Source organism: Mchenga conophoros, linkage group LG1 (genome assembly GCF_057382185.1).
Source record: "Mchenga conophoros isolate Kocher_MC1m ecotype Shallow Benthic linkage group LG1, M_conophoros_male_GT1.1, whole genome shotgun sequence".
NCBI classification, from domain to species: domain Eukaryota; kingdom Metazoa; phylum Chordata; class Actinopteri; order Cichliformes; family Cichlidae; genus Mchenga; species Mchenga conophoros.
Window position 1 is genome coordinate 30383381 of NC_140526.1, and position 23190 is coordinate 30406570.

General features: G+C 40.4%; 1 protein-coding gene across 1 annotated transcript in view; it reads right to left on the bottom strand.

The window, feature by feature from the left end:
• Positions 1-1088: 1088 nt before the first annotated feature.
• The window catches only part of glceb (glucuronic acid epimerase b), a 61427-nt gene continuing 39325 nt past the window's right edge, over positions 1089-23190 (bottom strand). Inside the window, exons 4-6 of the mRNA XM_085274548.1 lie at positions 13053-13298; positions 6410-6702; positions 1089-5977 (exon numbers count right to left, since the gene is read on the bottom strand). Of these exons, the coding sequence (XP_085130674.1) occupies positions 5246-5977; positions 6410-6702; positions 13053-13298 (1271 nt within the window). The 3' untranslated portion in view covers positions 1089-5245. The remainder of the gene's footprint in view (positions 5978-6409; positions 6703-13052; positions 13299-23190) is intronic.

Sequence of the window (23190 nt, forward strand, 5' to 3'; positions counted from 1 at the left end):
ACCTACAAAAACACAAAATGCAGTTTTTAAATGATGATTTCATGTATTAAGGGAAAAAAGTTACCCAAACCTACTTGTCCCTATGTGACAAAGTAGTTGCCCCTAAACCTGATAACTGGTTGCGCCAGTTATGGCAGCAAGAATTGCAATCAAGTGTTCAAGTAACTGGCAACGAGTCTTTCATAATGATGTGGAGGAATTTTGTCCCACTTTTCTTTGCAGAATTGCTTTAATTCAGTCACTGTGGAGAGTTTTCAAACACGAGGGGCGTGTTTAAGGTTTGTGTCTTAATCTGATTTAATTCTGGACTTCCTGACTTTTCTTTTTTGAGCCATCCAGAGTTCGATTTCCAGTAAGTCGTCCAAGTCCTGAAGCAGCAAAGCAGCCTCAGACCATCATGCTACCACCACGTTTGACTGGTGATATAATGTTCTTTTTATGAAATGCTGTGTTAATTTTACACCACATGTACCAGGACTCAGTTTCCAAAGTATTTTCCCAGAGGATCATCAAGATTTTTTTGTCATTTTCGCTCAGTCTCTTTCTTATTGTTGGATTATAAACTCTGACCTTAACTGGTTGAAGTGAGGCCTGCACTTCTTTAATGTTGTTCTGGGATCTTTTGTGACCTCGTGGATGAGTCGTTGATGCACTCTGGGAGTGTCTCTGATGGGCCACTTTTCCAAGTCTTTTTCTCTATTTGTGTATAATGGCTCTCACTGTAATTCACTGGAGTCCCAAAGCCTTAGAAATGACTTTGTCACCCTTTCCAGATGATAGAGGTCACTGACTTTGTTTTCTGAGCTGCTTCTTTAGATTGTGAGATGATGCGTTTGAGGATCTTTTAACCTGCTTCGCTTTCGTCAGACAGGTTCTACTTGCGTTAGATTTGCGATTTCCCTGAGTTATCACAGTTAATCACTGTATTTGGCAACTTCACCCCTTTTATCCAGAAACCAATAGCAGACTGACCCCAAATTATTGTGGTCACAATGCATCATTTCCCCCCAGTGTAGCTGTAGGATAATCATTTGGAGTCATTGTTGTATGGACGTGGAACCTCTCGGTGTGCGCTGGGCTTGTTTAGCACATACTGTCGATCAGACGTGCATCTGGTGGTTCTTTGTGTTCCCCGACCTGCTCCTGAGATTGTAAGAGACGGCACAGCAAACGAACTTGCTGAGAAAGCTGCTGCTGTCGGGCAATCTTGTTGCTGTGGGTGTGCTAGTCTAGGCAACATGCCAAAATAACATGAATGTCAGCAAGTGTTTGCAGGCTCTATTTTTCATTTTCTATTGCAAAATAATACTCCTTAGAATACAATTTAGATGTATCCTTAAGATATAATTATAAATATTCAATTATTGAAATTGTAACTTTTAATATAATAACTTAATTTATTTGCATCTCTACTGATTTCCATGGATCCACTGTTCTAATTTCTTGAAGTCCATGGTGCCATCTTTACGTTAAAAATCAAATATATTCAGTTGTTAATCAAATATGAGGGGAAAAAAATATAAAAGTGTCAGAAATGAAAAGCTACAACCAATAAATGTTTTTATATTTTCTAGAAATCTAGAAACTGATAAATGGCTAAAACCGATCACCATTTATCGACAACTGATTGATAATTGCATAAATCTATAGCTTCATTAGACATATCTATTCTTTATCTATTCTTCATTAGGCTGCTGTGTTCATGTCAAACCTCTGAAAAACAAAACAAATCAGGAATTTAAGAAAAAAAATGCTTTTATTTATTGATTTTTTTTTTTTTTTTTTTTTTTACATCTTTAAAAAGCAAAACCTTAAAGCACAAAGATTTACTCTGTATATAAACACCTCTCTTCATTGGACTAAAAAAATGGTAGCATTTGCACATTGTGCTTCGGTTGCAAAGTCTGTACAACAACTCTGGGTCTCTCGTAGTGTCACGACCCCAGTAAACATTTTATTGCATAAATCACATTTGACCTCAGTGGCCATTTGCTGACGTGTTGAAACAAGGAGTGTAGAGACAGAGGAGAGGGTACCACTGAAATGAGGAGAAAGAAGCTCTCATACCTGTTACACAGTGAATAACAATAGCAGCTTTCTTAATGAAGGCGTTGCACATTGTCCTGAAAAGGAAAAAAGTAATCCATAAAAGAGAAATACAACTAAACTCATGTGACAATAATCGACAGTTGTGCTTTTGTCTAACTAGAAAAACTCTTATTCCTCTGCAGAGGAAAAAAAGAAATAAAATTAAATAAAATAAAAAAAACTCAAGGAGAACCTGCAGCTATTGGCTCATTTCCCTTTAAACAGTAGCTTACTAAACACTAATCTCTAGTTGCACACAACCCCTTTTACAATAAGCATTTACATATCTACTCAACCTACATCTGAAAAAGTAGCATTTCTCAAAAGGCAGTGTCTCTCCATGACATCTCCAAGGAGACTTTACATCATTAAAATGCTGAATGGAAGTCGGTTTTTGCACAAAAATATACAAATACACCTCGAATCAATGACTTTGGTATAAACAACATGGAGCTCGTTATTCTCACACAAAGACTTCTACTCCTGAACGTTACCCCCCCCTCCCCACCGGACATATTTCTGCTCGTCGTGTATAAATTATGCAAGTGTTTACAGGAAGAAAAAGCCAACAGGAAGTAAAGAAAACTAGAATCAGCAAAAACAACAACAACAACAAAAAGAAAAACCCTAACAGATTACCCAAAGATCTCAAACATCTTTTATGGTATAAACATTCCCACAACCTATAAAGGAGAAAAATGAATAAAAATGAATATAATCATCATTAAAAAAAAAAAGATTGATGGAAAATAAATGTTAAAAGTTATAAGGTTTCCTCTTTATTGGACACAGTTGTAATTTTTCAATTATAAAACAAGAGTACAAAAACAATAAATGACAAAGCAGGGTTATATAACAAATAGATTAGAGACATGCTTACACATTAGAACCATTATTTTGAGAACCAAACGTTTTTTTGTGATTAAACTTGATGTTTAAAAATGTGCATTATTGTGTTCTGCTTTTCTACTGAAGTCAGGATTTGTTAATCAGTTTGGAAAAAGGGAACTTGGATGTATTTTTGTCCTGCCAGTGCAAACTCAAACAACCTGAAACGCTGGCTTTGTGGGAAAACGATTTTTGTCTCAAAAAACTGGCGTTATATATATATATTTTTAAACAGGATTCAGAAGAAACCAATCTGCAGCTTCTTTAAATCTTCAAAGCTGGATCAATGAAAGCCTCATTGCTGCTGAGGGCTCCGCTTTGTGTTGTTTGTGAGTACGACGCCGGTGAACGCTGACTCATCCGTGAGCAGCGACTATACCGTGAACAGGCTCTCCAGCCTATTAGCCGGGTGAATTGTTAGAGCACAGGCAGGCCTCTTTCTCTGCGCTCGGCGGTCAACAGGGCAGCGCTCAGATTAAAAGCGCCGAGTTCATGCACTCGCAGCGGCTGAGAGGAGCAACGAGAGCCTGCTGGGACCGAGCCTTTGCATGCTCGTCAGGAATTTACCTCCAGCTTTAGTACTTCCTGGCATTGTCTATTTAAATGGTGTGAATTAACATTGTAGTGAGATGCAGCTGTGCTTCTGCTGCCCACGTTCATCTCCTCCAATACACAACAGAGACATCTACACCACCCACGCTTGTATCCTGCAATTATCATGTTCCAAGTATGAGTTACAGAAGAAAGGCTTTTCAGACGAGTTCCCGAGTAAACAACGAGCTGAAAAGGTCAAAAAGGAGGAGGGGAACGAGGGGGGTGGGCACAAGAATGAATTAAAATGTGGCTACGACTGACGGTGCTGATATTCACACCAAGCAAAAAACACAGATCTGAAATTATAACAATGACGTGGGGAGCTGGAGTTTGGCATTTAAAGTTTCACATCACCTTTTAACTGATGCCTCTTGGTTAATCTAGTATTAAATGTTTAGCCTCGTTCAGGCCTGCGATCACGCGTGTAAGTAGGAAACACAGTTTTTCCTTTTGAAACAAAACTTTAGATTGTGCAGCTGAAAAGAAGCGAGCATTTATCCTGGTCTTAAATTCAGCCAGCTGGGATTTCTCACATGGGACACACATGTGTTAATAAACACGCTGAACTCAAAGTTAATCATATGTGAAGTTGCAACCTTGAACAAAAACGGTTACACGGTGGTATCACTGCCTGACCATCGGATACAGGTAGCAACATTACAGAAGCTACAGCTAATTATGATAACTTCCTCATTTTTAAGCATTATTGCAGGGCTGCATTGATTTATCTCAGTGAATACCACAGGAACAATCACATTGCTACTGAGAACGAGCTCGATTATTACTCAGAGCAGCTTTCAAGCAGCTTAACAGAAGCCTCACATTTACTTTAGAGGGGAAAAGATAAATCTACTAAAGACATAATACTATAATTATTGGCTAACATTAATCTGTGTTTAGACAGAATCATAAAACGTTTGATTTTCTAGCATTTCCACAAAGGGATGAATTCTCTAATAAACATCTCTAACCAAACATTAAATGTGAGACACTTAAAAAAAAAAAGTCCTGCGTTGTAATTTAAAACTGTTTAGTATTGAAGGGTTTGCATTAAAAATGTTGTTGTGGTGAAATATTCGAATGCTTCTTATATATTGAAAAGATGCGCTTTTTTGTTTTTTGGCAACGTTCTCCTTCAAATAATTTATAATATATTCTGTTATATACAGTTTGTTTTAATAAACTTTAATCTGAAATGACGTTAAAAAAAATACAATTGCAGAAGAAAAATGTGCTGGATGCATCGAAGAATGTCTGAAATGTGATTCACAGAGTTTTTAATCTTTCACCAATGTCATATATTCTTTTTAAAAACGCACACACACACGCACACACGCACGAACACATACACACTTTCTTCCTGAATGCAGACACTCTCACTTTGAAATGAGGTTTGTGCATAACTACAAACACTAACTCAAGAGGTGAAGGAAAAGAAAAGAAACAGGGAGAGGAGAGCTACAGTGGATGTTGCAGAAATTAAAAAACCTGCAACAGAGCACACGAGAGAGTATTGAGAGCTTCAGCTGATTAAACTCATACTTCAGATTTTGGACTTCAACCAGATCGAGGACGTGCACGCGAGCATAGGCCGCTCATTCATTCCTTCAGTCGCACAGAATATATCGATCTTCTTCTCATCTCAGCCTTTATAGTGTGTGGGTTGGAGTTTAGTCTAATTGTGCTTGGCACGAATCCCCTTTAAGTAGGTTTTCCAGCGCTTGACCACATCCTTGAAGATGGGGGAGTTGTCTATGGATGCCAGCAGCTGTAGCTGATTAATGTGTGTGGTGTGATAGTCCCAGCGAGCCAAGTTGGGCGCAGTGCCCAACATGAAGTGACGCAGGTCATAAATGCTCCCAGACCCGGTGTCATAGAGCGGCAGCATGGCCTTCAGCGACTCCATGCCGCGGCTGAACAGCTGCCCTGCCTCCCTGCCGAGCTTCTCTCCAGCTGTCTCAGTCAAGTCGTAGAGCCCCAGCAGGGAGTAGATGAAGCCGTTGAGCACAAAGGAGCTGGGTGTGGTGGGGTATTCTTCATACCAGTCATACTTGTTCATGAACACAGCTTTGACCCCATGCTGTGCTGAAGGCACCTTATAAGGTCCTACTGCCTTCAGGGCAGCGTTGAGGTACGCCTGGTCCTTGGTGAGGAGGTAGGCTCTCACAAGGGTGGACATGGCCTGGCCCTGAGCCATGGCCGAGTACCAGCCGGGCTCCAGAGGTCTGAAGCCTTCGCCTAGTTTACGGGTGACCATGATAGGCCATCCGCCTCGCTCGTCCTGGTTGCGCAGCAGCCAGTCGCTGGCGGCAAAGAAGGCGGCCATGTGCGCAGTGGTGGAGATGGTGATGTTGTCAACAAATCCACGCCCATGCAGGACTAATCGCACCACACGTCTGGGCATAATCTGAAAAGAGACAGTAGATGAAGGGAGTTAGGACTTGGCATTCATGAGTTCAACACACTGCAGATTTAGTCTTCATAAAGCCAAATAATAACAGTATTTAGTTCACATACATGGAGTTAAATCTAACACAAAGAAACCCTCTGACACAATACAAGTGGCAAAGACTTGTAAGTAGCTTTGGTAATGAAAAGCATACATCACCATAAATGTAACTATACTTCCTTAATGGACTGTTTTCTATAAAATGTGAGAAAGTAGTGAAAAATGTACAAAAAGTACATTAAAAGGTTTTTTTGTGGAACTTTTGCTTTTAAAATGAGAGCTGCCAGTTCAACTAATCAACTAATTATCCCAGCTGCAAGTGCATCGTCACTAGACCACAAATATTTGAGCAGAGGTGCTTTTTGAACCAGCGCTTTGAGTTGAACGGACCTTTGTGGCCTTAACAGCCTTTGTGTTGGACAGCCCGACGCCCTTCCTGAGGTCGGTGAGCAGATCCCGGGTCAGAGTGCTCCAAGCGGTTCGCGGTCCAATCCCGTAGGTGATGTCACGCTCTCTGAAGGCGATGAGCTGTGTGCTGGTCACGTAGTGGATTGTGAAGGGAGGGCCCTTCTCTGTGGTTTCAAGGATTACAGACACGCTGCCGTTGGAGATAAACTTGAGGTCCAAGCTGAGGATGAAGTCTTTGGAGTTGCCCATCTGGAGGGACACGCCTTCGGAGGAGTCTGTGGTAATGGGAAGTGAGTGGGGTGGGTGCAGCAGATAAATAAGTCAAAATTGCGGGAGAAAAAACATTTATTCAAAGACACTTGGTCTCATTTGACTGACTTCTTTAAGAACTTGATGATTACTGGCTGATAACGTGCTATTTTTAGTTTACTGGAAGCTTTTTAAATCCGAGTCTGTCTCTTAATACACTCCTCTGGTGGTCTGTTTATATAATGGCTCATATTTTTTTTCCCTTTTTTAATACTCTCAATGATCAATCACAATGAGCCTACTTTAAAATCAATCACTGGTCAGAAGCTTAACATTTTAACTACCCTGGATTTTGTATTATTACCCATGTGATGTTCCTTGCTGTTTGTGTGTGTGTGAGAGAGAGTGCACACACACACACACACACACACTAGGACGAGCTTCTCCTGGGATGTGCAGTACGGCTGTGTCTCTGCACACTGAGCTTAATAAGGAGGACAGAGAGGAGAGAGAAGACAGTGTGGAAAGGAATAGAGGAGCAGTATGAGGGAACAACAGAGTGAAAGAAGAAGTTGATATACTGCAACTTCTCTATTTGCATCCCCGCATCTCCTCCAGTCAGAGCTTAAGTAGAAACTCGGATGATTTTTACTTTCCACACTGCCACCTCTGACACTGGATCACCTTTGTGTCACTATAGTTCAGCTCCGACTTCATTTCAAGACCCCGAAGCAGCGAGCGGTTCAAGAATGATCTCTGCTTTTGCCTTACTCTTTGGTGTGCACAGCAGAAAAACAACAAAAAAAACGAGGAGAATGTTTTCTAATCGAGGCTCCTCCAAGGATAAAGAAGAGAAAGGGTCAAAAAGTCAAGGAAAAGGAGAGTAATGGAGTGATGGCTCACACAAGAGCTCTTAAAGCCAGGCCTAGATGGGAGAGGGTGAAAATGAGCCAATAGTGAGGAGACAATTGAAATCAGAAGACGGAGAGATCTCACATCACATACGCTGAGAAAGCAGAAGCAGATGAGGCCTAGTGAGGCTCAAAGACAGTCGATCAGGAAGAGAATGAAGGAGAGAGACAGTCTGGCAGGGGCCTCTGGATGACTACGGCTCTTTAATGCACTCATAAATCCATTACTTAAGGCAATGCAGAGAGTAAGTGGATTTGTACTCTGGCCCTGTGATTACTCTGCCATCAATAAAGGATGGGCAGGGAATATAGACGAGATTCCACCTCCACCGCTCGGGCTCCCTAGCTGTTTAGCAATAAGTCTGGAGACAGGGAAGACACGCGGCTAGAAATACGCCTGTGTAAATCACGCTTGTGTACATGACCGAGTGTGTGAGACGAACACTTGAAAGCGTGCACAGTGCCTGCAGTACATGTGCGGACAACAAAAGACCTGACAAGTGACGAGACAACAGTCGATGGAAGTGTGATTTTTCCATCACTACAGCACACGCACAGCTAAAACAGCAAATTTAATTAAAAAACAATAATAAGTGGTGTTTTTTTTGGAAAGTTTTAATGTATTTAGGACTGCAAAGTGGGGTTTTTTTTCGATATTGATTAATCAGTCAGTTTTTTCCCCCCAAACTGTGAGAAAATTCCTCTTTGGTTACTTCAGTCTTCAGTCTGTGCAGAAAGCTCTTCAGCAGCTTTACACCTAATGCTCTGAAATTCCCCTGCACCATTCTTCTTTGAAACTTTGTGTTATTTTGCACGGGGATTGTGAGCAAACAGCATTTTTCCAAGACCCTAGAAGATCTCGATAAATACTCAGCCACGACAGACACTGTTGACTTTGATATGAAAAGATACAATTCTAAAGACTTTTTTGAAAATCACACCTTTCTCTGCAACACCACCTCAAAGTATTTACATGCAGGATAATCTCTCGGTATAGTTGCATTCTTTTTCCTGTGATGGGTTCAGATTGCTTAATAATCCACAAAGGATTCAAAGAAAGACGTTTCACGCCTGTGACCCGGCGCTACCGCTTTTGATGTCGAATCCACCGTTTACAGTTCAGTCTCCTTTACCTCTATCAGAGCTGTTTTTAAGCTGCTCAAATGCAAACGCCACATCTCTTATCTCTGCAGCCTCACATTCAGCCATCAGACGAGAGGTGGGCGACTTCTCATCAAGAGCGCCCACAAAATAGGACTATAAGAATTAAAATAAAAACAAAAAGCACCAAGATTTGCAAGGATGTAACGGAGCAAAGAGCAGCTGCTGGAAGTTAACCAACCTAAATGATCCCCGCTGATCTGGGAAAAACTACTTGTTCTGTTCGAAGCATGAAATCAGATTGTGGTAGCAGTTATTATTGACTGACATATTTATTAGATCACTGACTGGGTTTGGTTGAAAAAGGAAGAAAAATTCCTGAAAGGATATTTTGTGTTCATACATTAAAAAAAAGACAAAGTAAGCCGACTGTGGTTCAGTATCATCACTAAACCTCATGTAGCTGATGTTAGCTGTTCTTCCTCTCCATCTACATACATTATTATTAAGTATTTACTAAAGTGAAACCATGGCTCTGTACTAATCTGAGACATGTCAACCATAATGCTTATCCTACAAGCAGTGTAGCTATTAGCCATTTCTCATGAGTAACACCGTTTCTGTAGCAAAACTAGTAAGTGTATGTAGTTGCTGCTCTTTTGCCGAGGGACTAGGCTGCTCTTTAACCGGTCTCAACATGACAGTAATGATACAGTACAAGTCTGGAAACTCAGACACAGACACAGGCTAACTCGCTTTTCCTCGATTGAACGAGTGGTGAAGGGTGACTCGTTGCGGTCACAAAGGATGGCACTGTTCATGCCAAAGTTGCCGTGCAGATTGTACCACAGATACCCGCGCAGGGTCGTCTGCACACACCACAAAAGCTATTTTTCTTTGATAGCGTGATTCCACCTTATCAGGGGAACAAAGTGCATTTCTGAACTATCAACCAACCACAAGGGGATTGAGAAAATAAAGGTGCTCAGTGGCAGACAGCGTTTGGGCAGGAAAGTGCAGATGGTGGATGGTAGGTTATTATCAGGGGACTGACGATTGATCCAGTTGTCAGAGGCTTGGAGAGATTGCTCAACACTCGTGCCCTAGATACAGTAAGGAGGAAAGAAAAAAAAAGAAGGACTGCAACAGGAAGAAGGGAGTAGGAGGAGGAAGTGTAGGGAGGCAGAGACAGAAAGGAAAACTGACAGCAGAGGAAGAAAATGAGGAAAGTTTGATGAGAGACAAGAATAAGGCATCAGAATGGATTGGGGAAATATGACTGCAATGTTTAGGAAGCACAGGAGTGCTGAGGGGCGATAAGTGGGTGGAAATAAGTCAACAGAGGTGGAAGACTGACAGAAATCTGGAGTAGACAGGGAAGATAAATTGAGAATGAAGGCTACTTAGTGAGAAATGATCATGATAACATGAAGTCAAGGTAGGAAAGAGCAATAATGGTGAGCTCAGCTTTAAAGCAAAGTGAGCAAGCAGCAGGGAGAAAAAAGTGGAGGGTGGTGGAAAAAAAGAAATTGGTGATGATGAGAGGTTGAAAGTGGAAGAAGGGGGGGGGAGATTACTGTAGAGACAGGAGCTCGGCAGAGGACGGGACAGAGAGTGTGTCCTGGAAACATCAGCAGGAGATCAGAGGAGAATAAAGACAGCTCACAGTCAGCACCGGGTATAAGATGTTGACTTCTTCCGATCCCCAAAATAACTCTGCCAGCTATCTCCTGGCCTCGGTCACTTTAAAGCTCTAAAACTAGGCCAAGATCTCCAATCTTTACTGTAACAACCAATCTGATGAGTAGAGCTTTAATTTACCACTCGAAAGATGCACAGAGGTGCTGCATTTCCTGTTTCACAACATAATAACAGAAAACACTGCACACTGTCTAGAGTCTGATCATGTGTTAACAATAGAGCCTGACCAAGTTTTAAGACCATTACTGATATTAAAGTTTATCTTATCTTATATTTGGCGACTTAAAAATCTCCTATCAGCTGATGTTTTTTCACCGTTTTAGACACATGAAATGAAACATTTATCAAGCTGGTAAGAGTATTTATTTGAGCATCAGTGTGAATCCCAAAGCAAAAGAACACGTTTGGAGTCCCCAGCCTTAGCTGAGACCACCGTTTCATGCTCTGCTACCTTACAGTTAACCTAAATGAACATTAGCCCGTGCAAATCCTGCTTTTCCTGGGAATATTATTTGTGTCAGTGGTTGATGCTTTTATTATAGAGATACTCTGCAAATGTGACTTTTACAACAGCCAGTGCATAGCTGCCGTTTCACACTGTGTATTTTGTACTTGTTGTTAGATCATCGTTGGAATAAGGTATGCTACAGAGTGAACATCTCAGGTGCAGTGCTGTCTTCGATAGTAAAGTATAGTGTCGAGAAAGACGCCCATATTGCAGCATTCCCAAGGGATCCTCTATATTTATCATCCCCTAGGATTCTCAGACTATTCTCACACTTCCAATTTTAAACTATAAACTCTTGCAAAAAAAATAAAATAACAAACTGAAACAATTTGAAATAAATGTACTAACATATTTGTGACAAGTATTAAATCATAAGATTAATGGTTCTGTGGGAGCATCTGTGCTCACTAGTTTTCTTTACAGTGTTAAATCCAATAACTTTGTGCTACCTGCAAGCTTATCTGAAACAAACATAAGGTCGTTTGTTAATGTTTGTACTTCTACAAAGAATCTAAAACTGAGTGTAAAGCTACACAGAAGAGCACATTAATCAAACACCAGCCGAGTCTCCTTTTTTTTTCTTAATTTGCCGACTCACAGGATTAACACGGACATGACAAGAGTTGAGTAAATACGTCACAGAGAGTTAATAAATCATAATACAAGCTACAGTCTAAGCACTCTTAGATCAACAATTTCAGTCTAAATATGCATATATGAAATTATTCAGGCATACTCTGAAGCAGATGTAACAGCAATTTATTTCTCCCTAAATGGCACCGCGTCTCCTCCAAGTCAACCACACGGTGAGAATAAGAGTCGCCTGCTCAAACTTGCAGTATCTTATCCATACCCACCACATGCTGCAGCCCTCAATACAACTCTGTTTGGAACAATGTAAAAACATGAAGTGGGAGACTTGTTCCTTTTTCTTTTTTACCCCTTTTTATAGATCAATTTTTAGATGCATAAGAGAGAAGGCCATATGAGTGAGTGAGCTGAATGAAATTAGATTCCTCATAGTTGAAACAGTGCGAAATGGCAGCAAGGACAGCCCCATTATTCAGTCTGTTTTATTACAAGTGATGAAATTCTCCATTTTCTGAAGCCCTATTAACTAAGCACTTATGGAGAAATAGGCAGTATATGTTAATATTCATCAGTCTCTGCTGCGGTTCTTACTGCAACATTCAAATCTCACTGAAACCTCGACAACAAACAAAGAAAACGTCTTCGGTAGCCTTCACTTATCACGAGCCTTCATAGATTATTAATAACACATTCTGTTATGATACTGCTAGTACTGTGTTACTAAAATACATTTTAATTAAGCGTTAAAAAACTAATTGTTGATGAATAAACTCTGGGCAACAGTGATAAAATCATTAATACATCACTTCTGACAGTGTGACAGTTATCTGATGACCACTCAGTGACACTAGCTTGCCACTGCAGCATAGTGAACTACCATTAGCTTCACAGCTATTAATGCTTGTACTAGTATACCGTAGTAGGCAAATCAGCATTAAAAACAATTTGCTTTAAAGGGTTAATCTATTCTACATATGTTTATTAACACATGCAATGGAAATACCCACATACAGTCTAGTAGAAATGTACTTTGAATCGGCTAAAACAGATACTTTTTATACTGACTGCTACAACAGGTCCTGGCAGGAAATAGCTCCTTTTTAAATGGTATAAGTACTCTTGTGTTAACAAAAAGTGACATAAAACAAGTCCTTACAAAGAACACAATAACCTATAATGGCTTTATTTTGCCTGCGACTAATAAAGATGGTGAAGTTCCATTTCAACACCTACATTTACATACTTATGTTTTACCAGAGAGGGAAAAAACTGAACTAATCTCATCAAAATGTTTTTGTCTCTAACACCAGCTGCAATTTCAGTGTCTGATTAATAGGACAAAACAGGATGAAATGTGTGCTTCTTTAACCATCACACTGTCTAAGAATATCATTATGCTGTGGGTCCACTGTCAGACCAGACAGCCTGTCAGCGTACTCTTCCTGTGGCGCTGACTCACTGCAGACTATCATCCTGTCCTCAGGGGATGCTTGCTACAGCCACAGTTAACACGAGATAAGCTTCTTGCCCAGAGGCCATCTGGGCTAATGGAAGGCTTAAATACCTGGAGCGCTGAACTGCCGCACGGAGGTAGCCCTGGTCTTGTCATAGACGCGGCTGAGCCCGCAACCTTTCGGTACACTCCAGGTCGCGGCGTTGGCTCGGCTGTCCCTCTCCTCGGCCGTGTCATAGACATCAACGTGGGGAGCGCGCTCGGTCAGGTTTTTGCTGTAATGGCTCAAACCGTACTGGGAAATCTGGATGGCGTAAAAGTAGCCCTGAGGGCCCCACTGAGTGGACAGAGGCACGCCTGGGTGGAAAGAAAGAAGGAAGAAAAGGAGGATATTAATGTTAAATAAATACTGGAAATAGCCTGATATGCAAGAAGTGCAGTCGCTTTAAAACTGGCTGGAACTTTTATGAAGCACAGCGATGGTTCTTAATCTTGGCTGACATGATAAGCTGGGTTTTCTTTTAAGCTCTTTGCAGTTTATTTCAAGCAGATGTTCTTTTTAAGATGACACTTGTCATAACATTGCCTTACTTTTTTTTTTAAACTTTGTTGAAGAATGACTAAATCTGTTAAGTGCAGCATGACACCGAGTTCATAACCACAGTATAAAAAGAAACTGGTCCAAAATTAAATATTAATACAAACACTGTACAAAAGGGTTAGGGTTGTGTATGGGATTTCCTATGCCCCCTGAATGCACCATCGGGGTGCATGTCCGCAACTTTAGTTCAGAGACAAACGACAGCCAAACAACGGACAGTGTGTGCGTTCATAAGACCGTAAGTTAATGTTTTACTTCACTCAGTTATGTTGGTGTTCAGCCATGAGTGTATTTGATGACTTACCAGCAGTTTCTGCTTCTGTTTAAGTGACGTTATGTACAAGTGGCAGTTCGCTAGCATAACAGATTTGTTTGCTAATTAGCTTCTAGCAGAGAGATTCGTTGTTATCGTGTTGTTGATTCTGTGCTCTAACCGATGTAAAGTTGCCTTCAGTGCATAGTTGTATGCGGTGTGTTAATGCATAATGTCTGACTTTAAGTTTATGTAACCAGGCTGAAGTATAATGTCAGCTTATTTAGCTATATACTGTACTTGAGTACACCTCAGTTGTATCTTTATGTTTATTATGTAATCTGATTCCTAATTGATTGTATTATTATGCTTTGTCTGCAGAAACCACACATACACACACACACTCTATTTCGCCCAGCTGCGGGCACATTCTCAATTGAAAATACAAAGAATGACAACTTTATTCCTGGACTCTGCCTGTTTGTTCCTCTCACATCTGAACATTTGCAAGTGTCCTGACCCGACACTCTGAAGTGATTGCTGCCAGCTCAGATTTCTTTAACCCTTCTGAACAAACACTATAAATTTTAGAACTTCTCATCTCCTGGAGACTAGAGGCCGACTAGGGCAATAAAAAAAAATACCTTTAGTAAAACAAAAACAAAACAAAAAAATTGTTTAAGAGAAGAAGAAAAAGGTTAGAAAATAAATGCCACCAGCTACAATAAATGATTAGACGGTGCGGTGAAATTCAACCTAATCTATTGCATTTCACTGGAGGCGAGCTTCCATGTTCATGCAGCCAAAAATAGCTCAGCCAGGAGAATCACTCTGATTAACAGATAGCTCATTTTAAGACCTTGTGACAGGGAATGCACACGTGCTACCCAAACCCCATCTTTCTAAGAAGAATGTAATAAACTCAGATTAGGGCTGACAATACGCCGCCTCCTTCTAAACTAATCACCACCGCATACATAGCAAGTCCATTTTAGTATCTCCTGTTGTACAGTGTAGAAGTCCAGCTGCCCGACACCAACTCAGGAAGGAAGCTCAATCTTTTTATGACTGAAATGACTTTTTAGGACCCTGTGCACATAAAACTCAGCTCACAAATAAGAAGGAAAAAAAAAGAGCAGGCAATTTCAACAGCAGTTAAAAAGACAATGGATGATTATTCACACACGTAGAAAGGAAAGAATCCATTTGCACACATACAGGCACACTCTGGTCAAAGTAGGATCATGCAGCAGTCTTTCAGTTCTTACCCCCATTAAATATACAAAGAAACTCTAATTATTCTCCTTTTATTCAACACACAATTCTTCCTTTTACTTGGCAGCAAGGAGATTTATCGAAACCTCTCCACCTCGATTGATCCTCCGCACGGGGCTCCCAAACACTGCACCAGGAGTTAATGCAGCAACAAGGACTTATTGATGTTCTATTCAAAAACACAGGTATTAGTAACCAATGGCTGCCCATCCATTACGAAGCACACTCGCAGGGGTCTGACCACATGTTCTGTTTACAGTCTACTTCTGCACGCAGAAAACTTGACACAAATAGCTCTTGAGAGATTAATAGCTTACATTTCATGGGCTGCATGTGCGTAAGTGTGAAGAATTATTTCAGAGAGAATTCTTCTTCTTAACTGCAGACTGGCAGTCACACTGACAGGCAGAAAATGTGGCACAATTTTCAGCTGCTCCCCGCAGTGTTTCCAGCGCAGCCTAGCTGCACACATTCACTCCGATCCACAGAGGATTTTCCACGTGCCTGCACTCATGGTTTCCCTTTCAAAAGTCAACGTGACATAGAAGTGGCCATCAATAAGTTGTGTGAGCAGTCCGTCCTTGCTGCAGCAGGTCAAGCAGAGCTAAAGCTCTTCCGCCAACACCCCCACCCATACCACTCAATTACGTGCTTTGAACCCTGTGAGGCACGCTTAAATTAACAGTTATGCTTTATAACAGCTTTATCACGATGCACTTCATTTTTCTTGTGTTAAAAAGTTCACGCATTAGTGGGTCGCAACATGCACGACTAAAATATTTTTAATAGCTAACATTAATCGGGGGCACATGGCTTCAATAAATACGTGCCATCCGACTGCTCCAATTATCCTCCTCCTCTTAATTTTGGATGGCAGTAAAACCAAGTTAGGAGGCACTGAACAAGTTCATGTGGTGTCTTTGACTCAACGATGTTCTGAACGCTGTTAATAACCTGTCAGGAACTTATTTTAGTGTTTAGATTTCAAGAGACAAGCACAAAGGATGCAGTGATGCCCCAAGAACTGATATTTCACTATACTGTCCATAAATAAGAGCCCAGAAAGACAGCTTGCACGCATTTATACATTCCCACACACACACTTCCATGCCTTAACTCCCTGCCTGGCTTGTTACCGGCATCTCCCTTGACAACTTAAGGAAAATGACTGTCAAAATCCTAACGCTGTGCTACCCACTGCATAACACCAAGTAATCCATATGGAAATGACTGTTAAGCCTCCATATATTTTGCTGACTCCAAAGAGCAGACTTTTCTAGAAAAAGATTGGTCTGTAAATTGCAGTAGGCTCTGAGGCTCGATGCCTACTGGAATTTACACGGAGAGGAAAACTGATACAAATTTTTTTTTCTCTCATTTAAAAAAAAAACCAAACAAAAGCTTTGTTTTTGACCTCTACCAGGTCAGGAATATGTAAGCTCCACTGAGCATTTCTTTAATATTAAACAGTGAACCACCGCCGGTAATTTGTAACTTGCTGTTGTGCTGAACTTAGAGGGATTTCAAGCACTTTTGCAGATTTTAGCTTTGTCTAAATGAAATATTTCTTTTCTAAAACACCTCAGAATAACTCACTGTCAAGACAGCCAAAGTACATTGATGGAGAACATTCAGCATGTAGGAGCTAAAGGTAAAGATGTTTTCCTCAGGAGTTGGTGGTTGCCTAAAGCGGAGCTAAAGAAAATAAATATATCTGAATATTCAAGTGCCTTCTTTCTCAGTTTGTCAAAAATATGATGTCAGTGGGATTTTCATGTTGCTCCTTTTCTGCTGGGAGCTTAAATAAAGTAGAAAACAGTTACTAACAACTTAATAAATGAATGATATATTAAGGTTGTGTTTCTGTGAGGTTTTGTTGCAATTCTACTGTATGATAACTAAAAAAAGACTTAATGCAGCTTTAACTTTTGCATCATGGCTGTGTATTTGAGCTGAATACATCAAGAAGCACTTAAGGGAAATGATTTTCTGTTTATTCACATGGACATTACAATTTCTGCAAGTGTGTATAAGAACCTGCTCTAAATGCAGCATATGCTGTAGGTGGAAGGCCGGTGGATAATTATACAGATCAAAAGAATGACTGTATTTTGATTTAATTTGTCAGGACACAGATCAACTTGTTCAGTCTACTTGACTGAATTATATTATGGCTTCTGTGGACTAACTGTCTGATACATCACACTGGTTTGCACCAATATCCTAGATTCTTTTCAGAGAAAATTCATCCAAGTAGTAGAAGTATCTATTAGTGAGTGTGCGCAGGTGCTAGGTAAAATATATCAAGCGTCACGTACGTATGGGCACAGTGTGCAAGTAATAAAATGGCTGTTTGAAAAGGTCATAAAACGTTTAGGAATATATATATATATATATATATTAGGGGTGCAACGATACACAAAATTCACGGTTCGGTTCGGTTCGATACTTTGGTGTCACGGTTCGATATTTTTTCGATACAAAAAAATGTTCATGCATTTTTAATTTGTCATTTATTAAAATTATAAATATATATTTTAACTCAAAAGTACAGTTTTTAAATTTAACCCTAACCCTTGTGCGTGTTTTTTATTTTGACAGCGAATGCGCACCTGCAGACCACTTATGTGCAGCCCTGGTTATTTAGCTCATCATATTGCAGCCACAGAAATTCTTTTGTCCATGAAACCATAAAGCTGCACTTTCTTTTTGCCTTATAGTCTGATTTGTCATAACTTCTCCGTTTTGTGGTAAGCTTTTCTTTGGCTGTCACTTCTTCACCCTGACCTGTCTTATTTGGCTCAGCAGAACTGAAATGCTTTTACACGCTCACTCACATAAGCTCAGCGATTCTCTGCGCGATCAACCTCTCACATGTGTAAGCTGCGGGAGATTTCACTTGTCATGTTTGCATAGTAAGCTAACGATTAATAAGACGATGTCAGGGGAATTGGTGCACAAATTATCATCACTCACAGATCAGTGCTGTCGCTCTCTATACACAGTTCGCACGATTGCAAAGTGAAAGCAAAAAACAAGCGCAAATTCAAACGTGACATCAATATGTCACATATTGACAGTGGCTCACCGATGCCAATGACATAATTACCCAGCTACATTTCTGAAAGAATGCAAAAGCATTGACATATATTTTTCCTACAATAGCCCGACGGGCAGGGAAGAGATAGATTTTGGTAGCCCGACTGAAAAAAAATCGCTAGCTCCAGGACGTCGGGCTAGCGATATTGCGAGCCCTGTATCTGATTGAGGAATCACTCATCTTTGGAAAAGAGAGTTTATTACAGAGAAATGTCTCTTTCCAAAATAAAAGCTATACTATCCGCTTCTTCTGGGCTATATTCTCAGCAGCATAAGGAGAATCATGTGCTAACAGCTGTCTAAATGACTCGGCTAAAGTTAGTAGCATGCTTGCTTTTTTTTGTCTGCTTCCACTTGTCTTTGCACTAGGATGATGTCGGCGTAAATGTGCAGTCATATTCGTTGTGTTCCCACTAGTGCTTTCAGGTTAATCTCGTTGAAATGACCTTAACACCACAACACGGCAAATCTCCGTTAACGAGCTACCGCCGATCGCTCCGTGCATGGGGCTAGACGGCCAACACGTTAACGAGCTAACTGCGCTAACACACTAGTTCACACCCATGTAATTGAGCATTGCATGGCACATCCAACATACTGTTTTACTTTAGTCCATGACTCGCTTACCTTCAGGGTCATACGTCACATGAAAACCAAAATAATTCCAAACGCCAGATCTGAATGAGGTTCAATTTGCCTGTTGCAAGTAGAGCTTAACTTCTGTCTCGCTAGCTTGCCCTGCGCTCTTCCTTCTGACTATGCTGTCTGTGTTGAGCGCTCAGTGGATCTGCGCTCGACAGTGCAGCCTAGGCGGAGTAGTCGAACACAGATTCACTGAGCGCTCCACACAGACAGCATCGTCAGAAGGAAAATTGATAAAATAAATTACAAATGTTGTATTGTTCGATACATATGCGTACCGAACCGAAAGCACTGTATCGAACGGTTCAATATCGATACGAATATCGTTGCACCCCTAATAAATAAATAAATATATATATATATATATATATATATATATATATATATTGTTACACCCCGGCCTAGGCAACCGGAGTGCAACACGAAAAAAGTAAAAATAAAGGAAAAAAAAAAACACACACAAAAAACCCCCACTAAAGCTCACCACCAAAATCCCGAAACGAAAGTATCGACAAATCTATTTACAACAAACTATTTATTTACAACAAAACACCAAACTATTTACAACACGGGGGAGATCGCGACCATGACACACTGAAACACAGGGTTTAAATACCTAGAGGGAGCAATCAGGAAAATGGACAACAAGAGGGAAACACAGCTGGGGCAACTCAGAACTGACGAGACAGGGAAACGTAAACTGAAAAGACTAAGATAACACAGACTTTCAAAGTAACACAGGAAACACATAACAGTCACGCCAAAAACAACACACTGACAACACCGAAACGTAACAATATATATATATATATATTTTAGGGGTGCAACGATACACACAATTCACGGTTCGGTTCGATACTTTGGTGTCACGGTTCGATATTTTTTCGATACAAAAAAATGTTCATGCCTTTTTAATTTGTCATTTATTAAAATTATAAATATATATTATAACTCAAAAATACATATTTTAAATTTAATGTTGTTGAAACAACAAAGTAATAAAATAATTAATCTATCTGATCGAGAAATCACTCATCTTTGGAAAAGAGAGTTTATTACAGAGAAATGGCTCTTTCCAAAATAAAAGCTATATTATACGCTTCTTCTGGGCTATATTCTCAGCAGCATAAACATATCAGGTCCCCATAAGGAGAATCATGTGCTAACGGCTGTCTAAATGACTCGGGTAAAGTTTGTACCATGCGTGCTTGTTGTTTTTGTCTGCTTCCACTTGTCTTTGCACTAGGATGATGTCGGAGTAAATGTGCAGTCATATTCGTTGTGTTCCCACTAGTGCTGTCAGCGTTAATCTGAAATGACATTAACGCCACAACACTGCAAATCTCCGTTAACCAGCTACCCCTGATCGCCCCGTGCGTGGGGCTGGACGGCGTCAACACGTTAACGAGCTAACTGCGCTAACACACTAGTTCCCACCAATGTAATTGAGCATTGCATGGCACATCCGACATACTGTTTTACTTTAGTCCATGACGTGCTTACCTTCAGGGTCATACGTCACATGAAAACCAAAATAGTTCCAAACGCCAGATCTGAATGAGGGTGGGGGAGGTTCAATTTGCCATGTTGCAACCAGCTTAGCTTCTGCCTTGCTAGCTTGCGCTGCGCTCAGTGGATCTGCGCTCGACAGTGTAGCCTAGGCGGAGTAGTCGAACGCAGATCCACTGAGCGCTCAACACAGACAGCATCGTCAGAAGAAAAGTTGATAATATAAATTAAAAATTTTGTATTGTTCATACATATGAGTACCGAACCGAAAGCACTGTATCGAACGGTTCAATATAGATACGAGTATCGTTGCACCCCTACTATATATATTTTTTTTATTTTTTAAGGGCTCTTTTCTTGTGCATATATTGGAGTGACGTTGGTCTGCACCAAAACAATCAACAATCAGAGGATAGTGGTAGGTGGAAAAAATATACCAGACAAAAATTAGACAGAACGTGATTTAAGGTTGTGTTACTGCAGAGTATTATAACTACAGTGGTGTGAAATTTTTTTGCCTCTGTCCTGATTTCCTAGTATATTGAATATTTGCCACACTTACATGTTTGAGATGATCAAACAAATTTTAATATTAGACATCGATGACAAGAGTAAATACATATTGCAGTTTTTAAATGAAGATTTCATTGATTAAGGGAGAAAAGTTATCCAAACCTATCTGGTCTTGTTTGAAAAAGTAATCCCTCCTCTTGTTAAATCATGAATTAACTCTAATTACCCACATTCTTTGGAAAGCTGAGTTTAGTTTCACTAAAGACACTCAAACCTGATTACTGAAAGACCTGCTGAATCAAGAAATCACTTAAACAGAACCTGTCTGACAAAGTGATGATGGCTAAAAGATCTCCGGAAGCAGCACCTCATGCCACGATCTAAAGAAACACCTGAGAAACAAAGTCACTGACATCTACCAGTTTGGAAAGGGTTACAAAGTCATTTCTAAGGTTTTGGGACTTCAGTGAACCATGGTGAGAGCCGTTATACACAAATGGAGAAAATCTGAAACAGTGGTGAAACGTCCTAGGAGTGAACAGCCAACCAAAATTACTCAAAGAGGACAATGACAACTCATCCAGGAGGTCACAAAAGACCCCAGAACATCATTAAAGAACCACAGGCTTTCAAATGTCTCAGTTAAGGTCAAAGTTCATGAATCAACAATAAGAAAGAGATTAGGAAAAAGGCCATCCATGGGAGAGTTCAAGGAGAACAAGGCCTGTTTTGCTGCCCCAGGACCAAGTAATGGGAAATGGTACCATGAATTCTGGCTGTCTACCAAATCATCTTGAAGGAGAATATCGGCCATCTGTTTGTGACCAAAACACACCAGTAAAGGCTGAATGGCTTTAGAAAAACTAAATGAATACTTTGGAGCGACCTAGTTAAAGTCCTGACCTGAATCCAATTGAAGTGCTGTGGCACAACCTTAAAAAGGCAGATTATGCTTGAAAACCTTCCAATGTGGGCCAAAATTCCTGTGCAGTGGTCCCTCGCTATAACGCGGTTCACCTTTCGCTATTTCACTGATTTTTTTGGGTGGAATTTTACATGCTTTTTTTCCCTTTCTTACAGCGCTTTGTGTTCTGGGTCTTGAGTGGCTGTAGACCATTGTCAATCAATCGCATGCAGTGTCTTCTGTACAGTACAGAATGAGTTCAGCTTGTCAAATTACATAAATCTTCGGTCACTAGCAGTGTGACTCTGAAGTGCTGCGCTGTATGTTTGTAAGTTTTCTCCCCAACAAACAACAAAAGTGTCCTTGGTTTCATTCTATAATACTGGACTTATTTTTCCACGAAGGTTTGAACTTTGAGTTTAAACAAGAGAGAAAAGTGTGAAAATGTTCCTGCCTGTCTGAGAAACGTGTATAAAGTGTGTAGTCCGGTGTTTTACAGCCTTAAAACGTCTATAATAATTGAAAAAAATAAAGTTGGTTACTTCGCTTATTCCACCTATTGCGGGTTATTTTTGGAATGTAACTCCCGCGATAAACGAGGGACCGCTGTACAGCGCTGTAAAAGACTCTTTGCTAGTTATCGCAAATGCTTGATTGCGGTTGTTGCTGCTAAGGGTGGACCAACCAGTCATTAGGTTTAGAAGAAGTCAGTTTTTCACACAGGGCCACGTGGGTTTGTATTTTTTCCCCCTTAATTATAAACACCTTATTTTAAAAACTGCATTTTGTGTTTACTATCTGTAAGCAAGGAAGCCAAAAAGAATTTCCACTTGCATGTCAGGATTTATTGACACACAACATTTAAGCAGTCTCTGTATGCAAGCAAGTAAATGTTCAGTCTTGAGTAAAAAAAAACAAAACAAAGAAGATCAGTTAATGCCTTTTAAAATACGCCTGCATTCATAGTTGGACTGTAAAATTCACCAGCATATGAAACCGGACGTTTTGTCCCAGATAGTCGTTATCTGTCATTGGATGGTCGCAATTGAAGCCCTGAAACACTGGCTGATGTCCCTTGTGGCTAAATCATGAGAAGATAGCCAATGGGTTTTGTGACTGTGTACTCTGACAAATGCATTACTTATCAATATACTCAGCTGCGTCCTCTTTGTCTTGGGCTGCAGCTGGCGACGGCAGTCAGCCATCTCATCACAAGCTGAAAGTGATGTGCTGATCGCAGTAACATCCTCCGGCACTGCAGTTAATCAGCAGAGCGGGTGGGCCAGGTCATAAAAATTAACATGATTAATAGCATCTGATTAGCAGCAGATGAGTTGTGAGTGAGTGAAATAATACAACATTAATGAGGGGGGGAGGGGGGGGGGGGGGCGATCTACCTTTCTAAAATGCTTTCAATTTGTTTCCATGCACAAATTAGCAAAAGTCTCCTGCT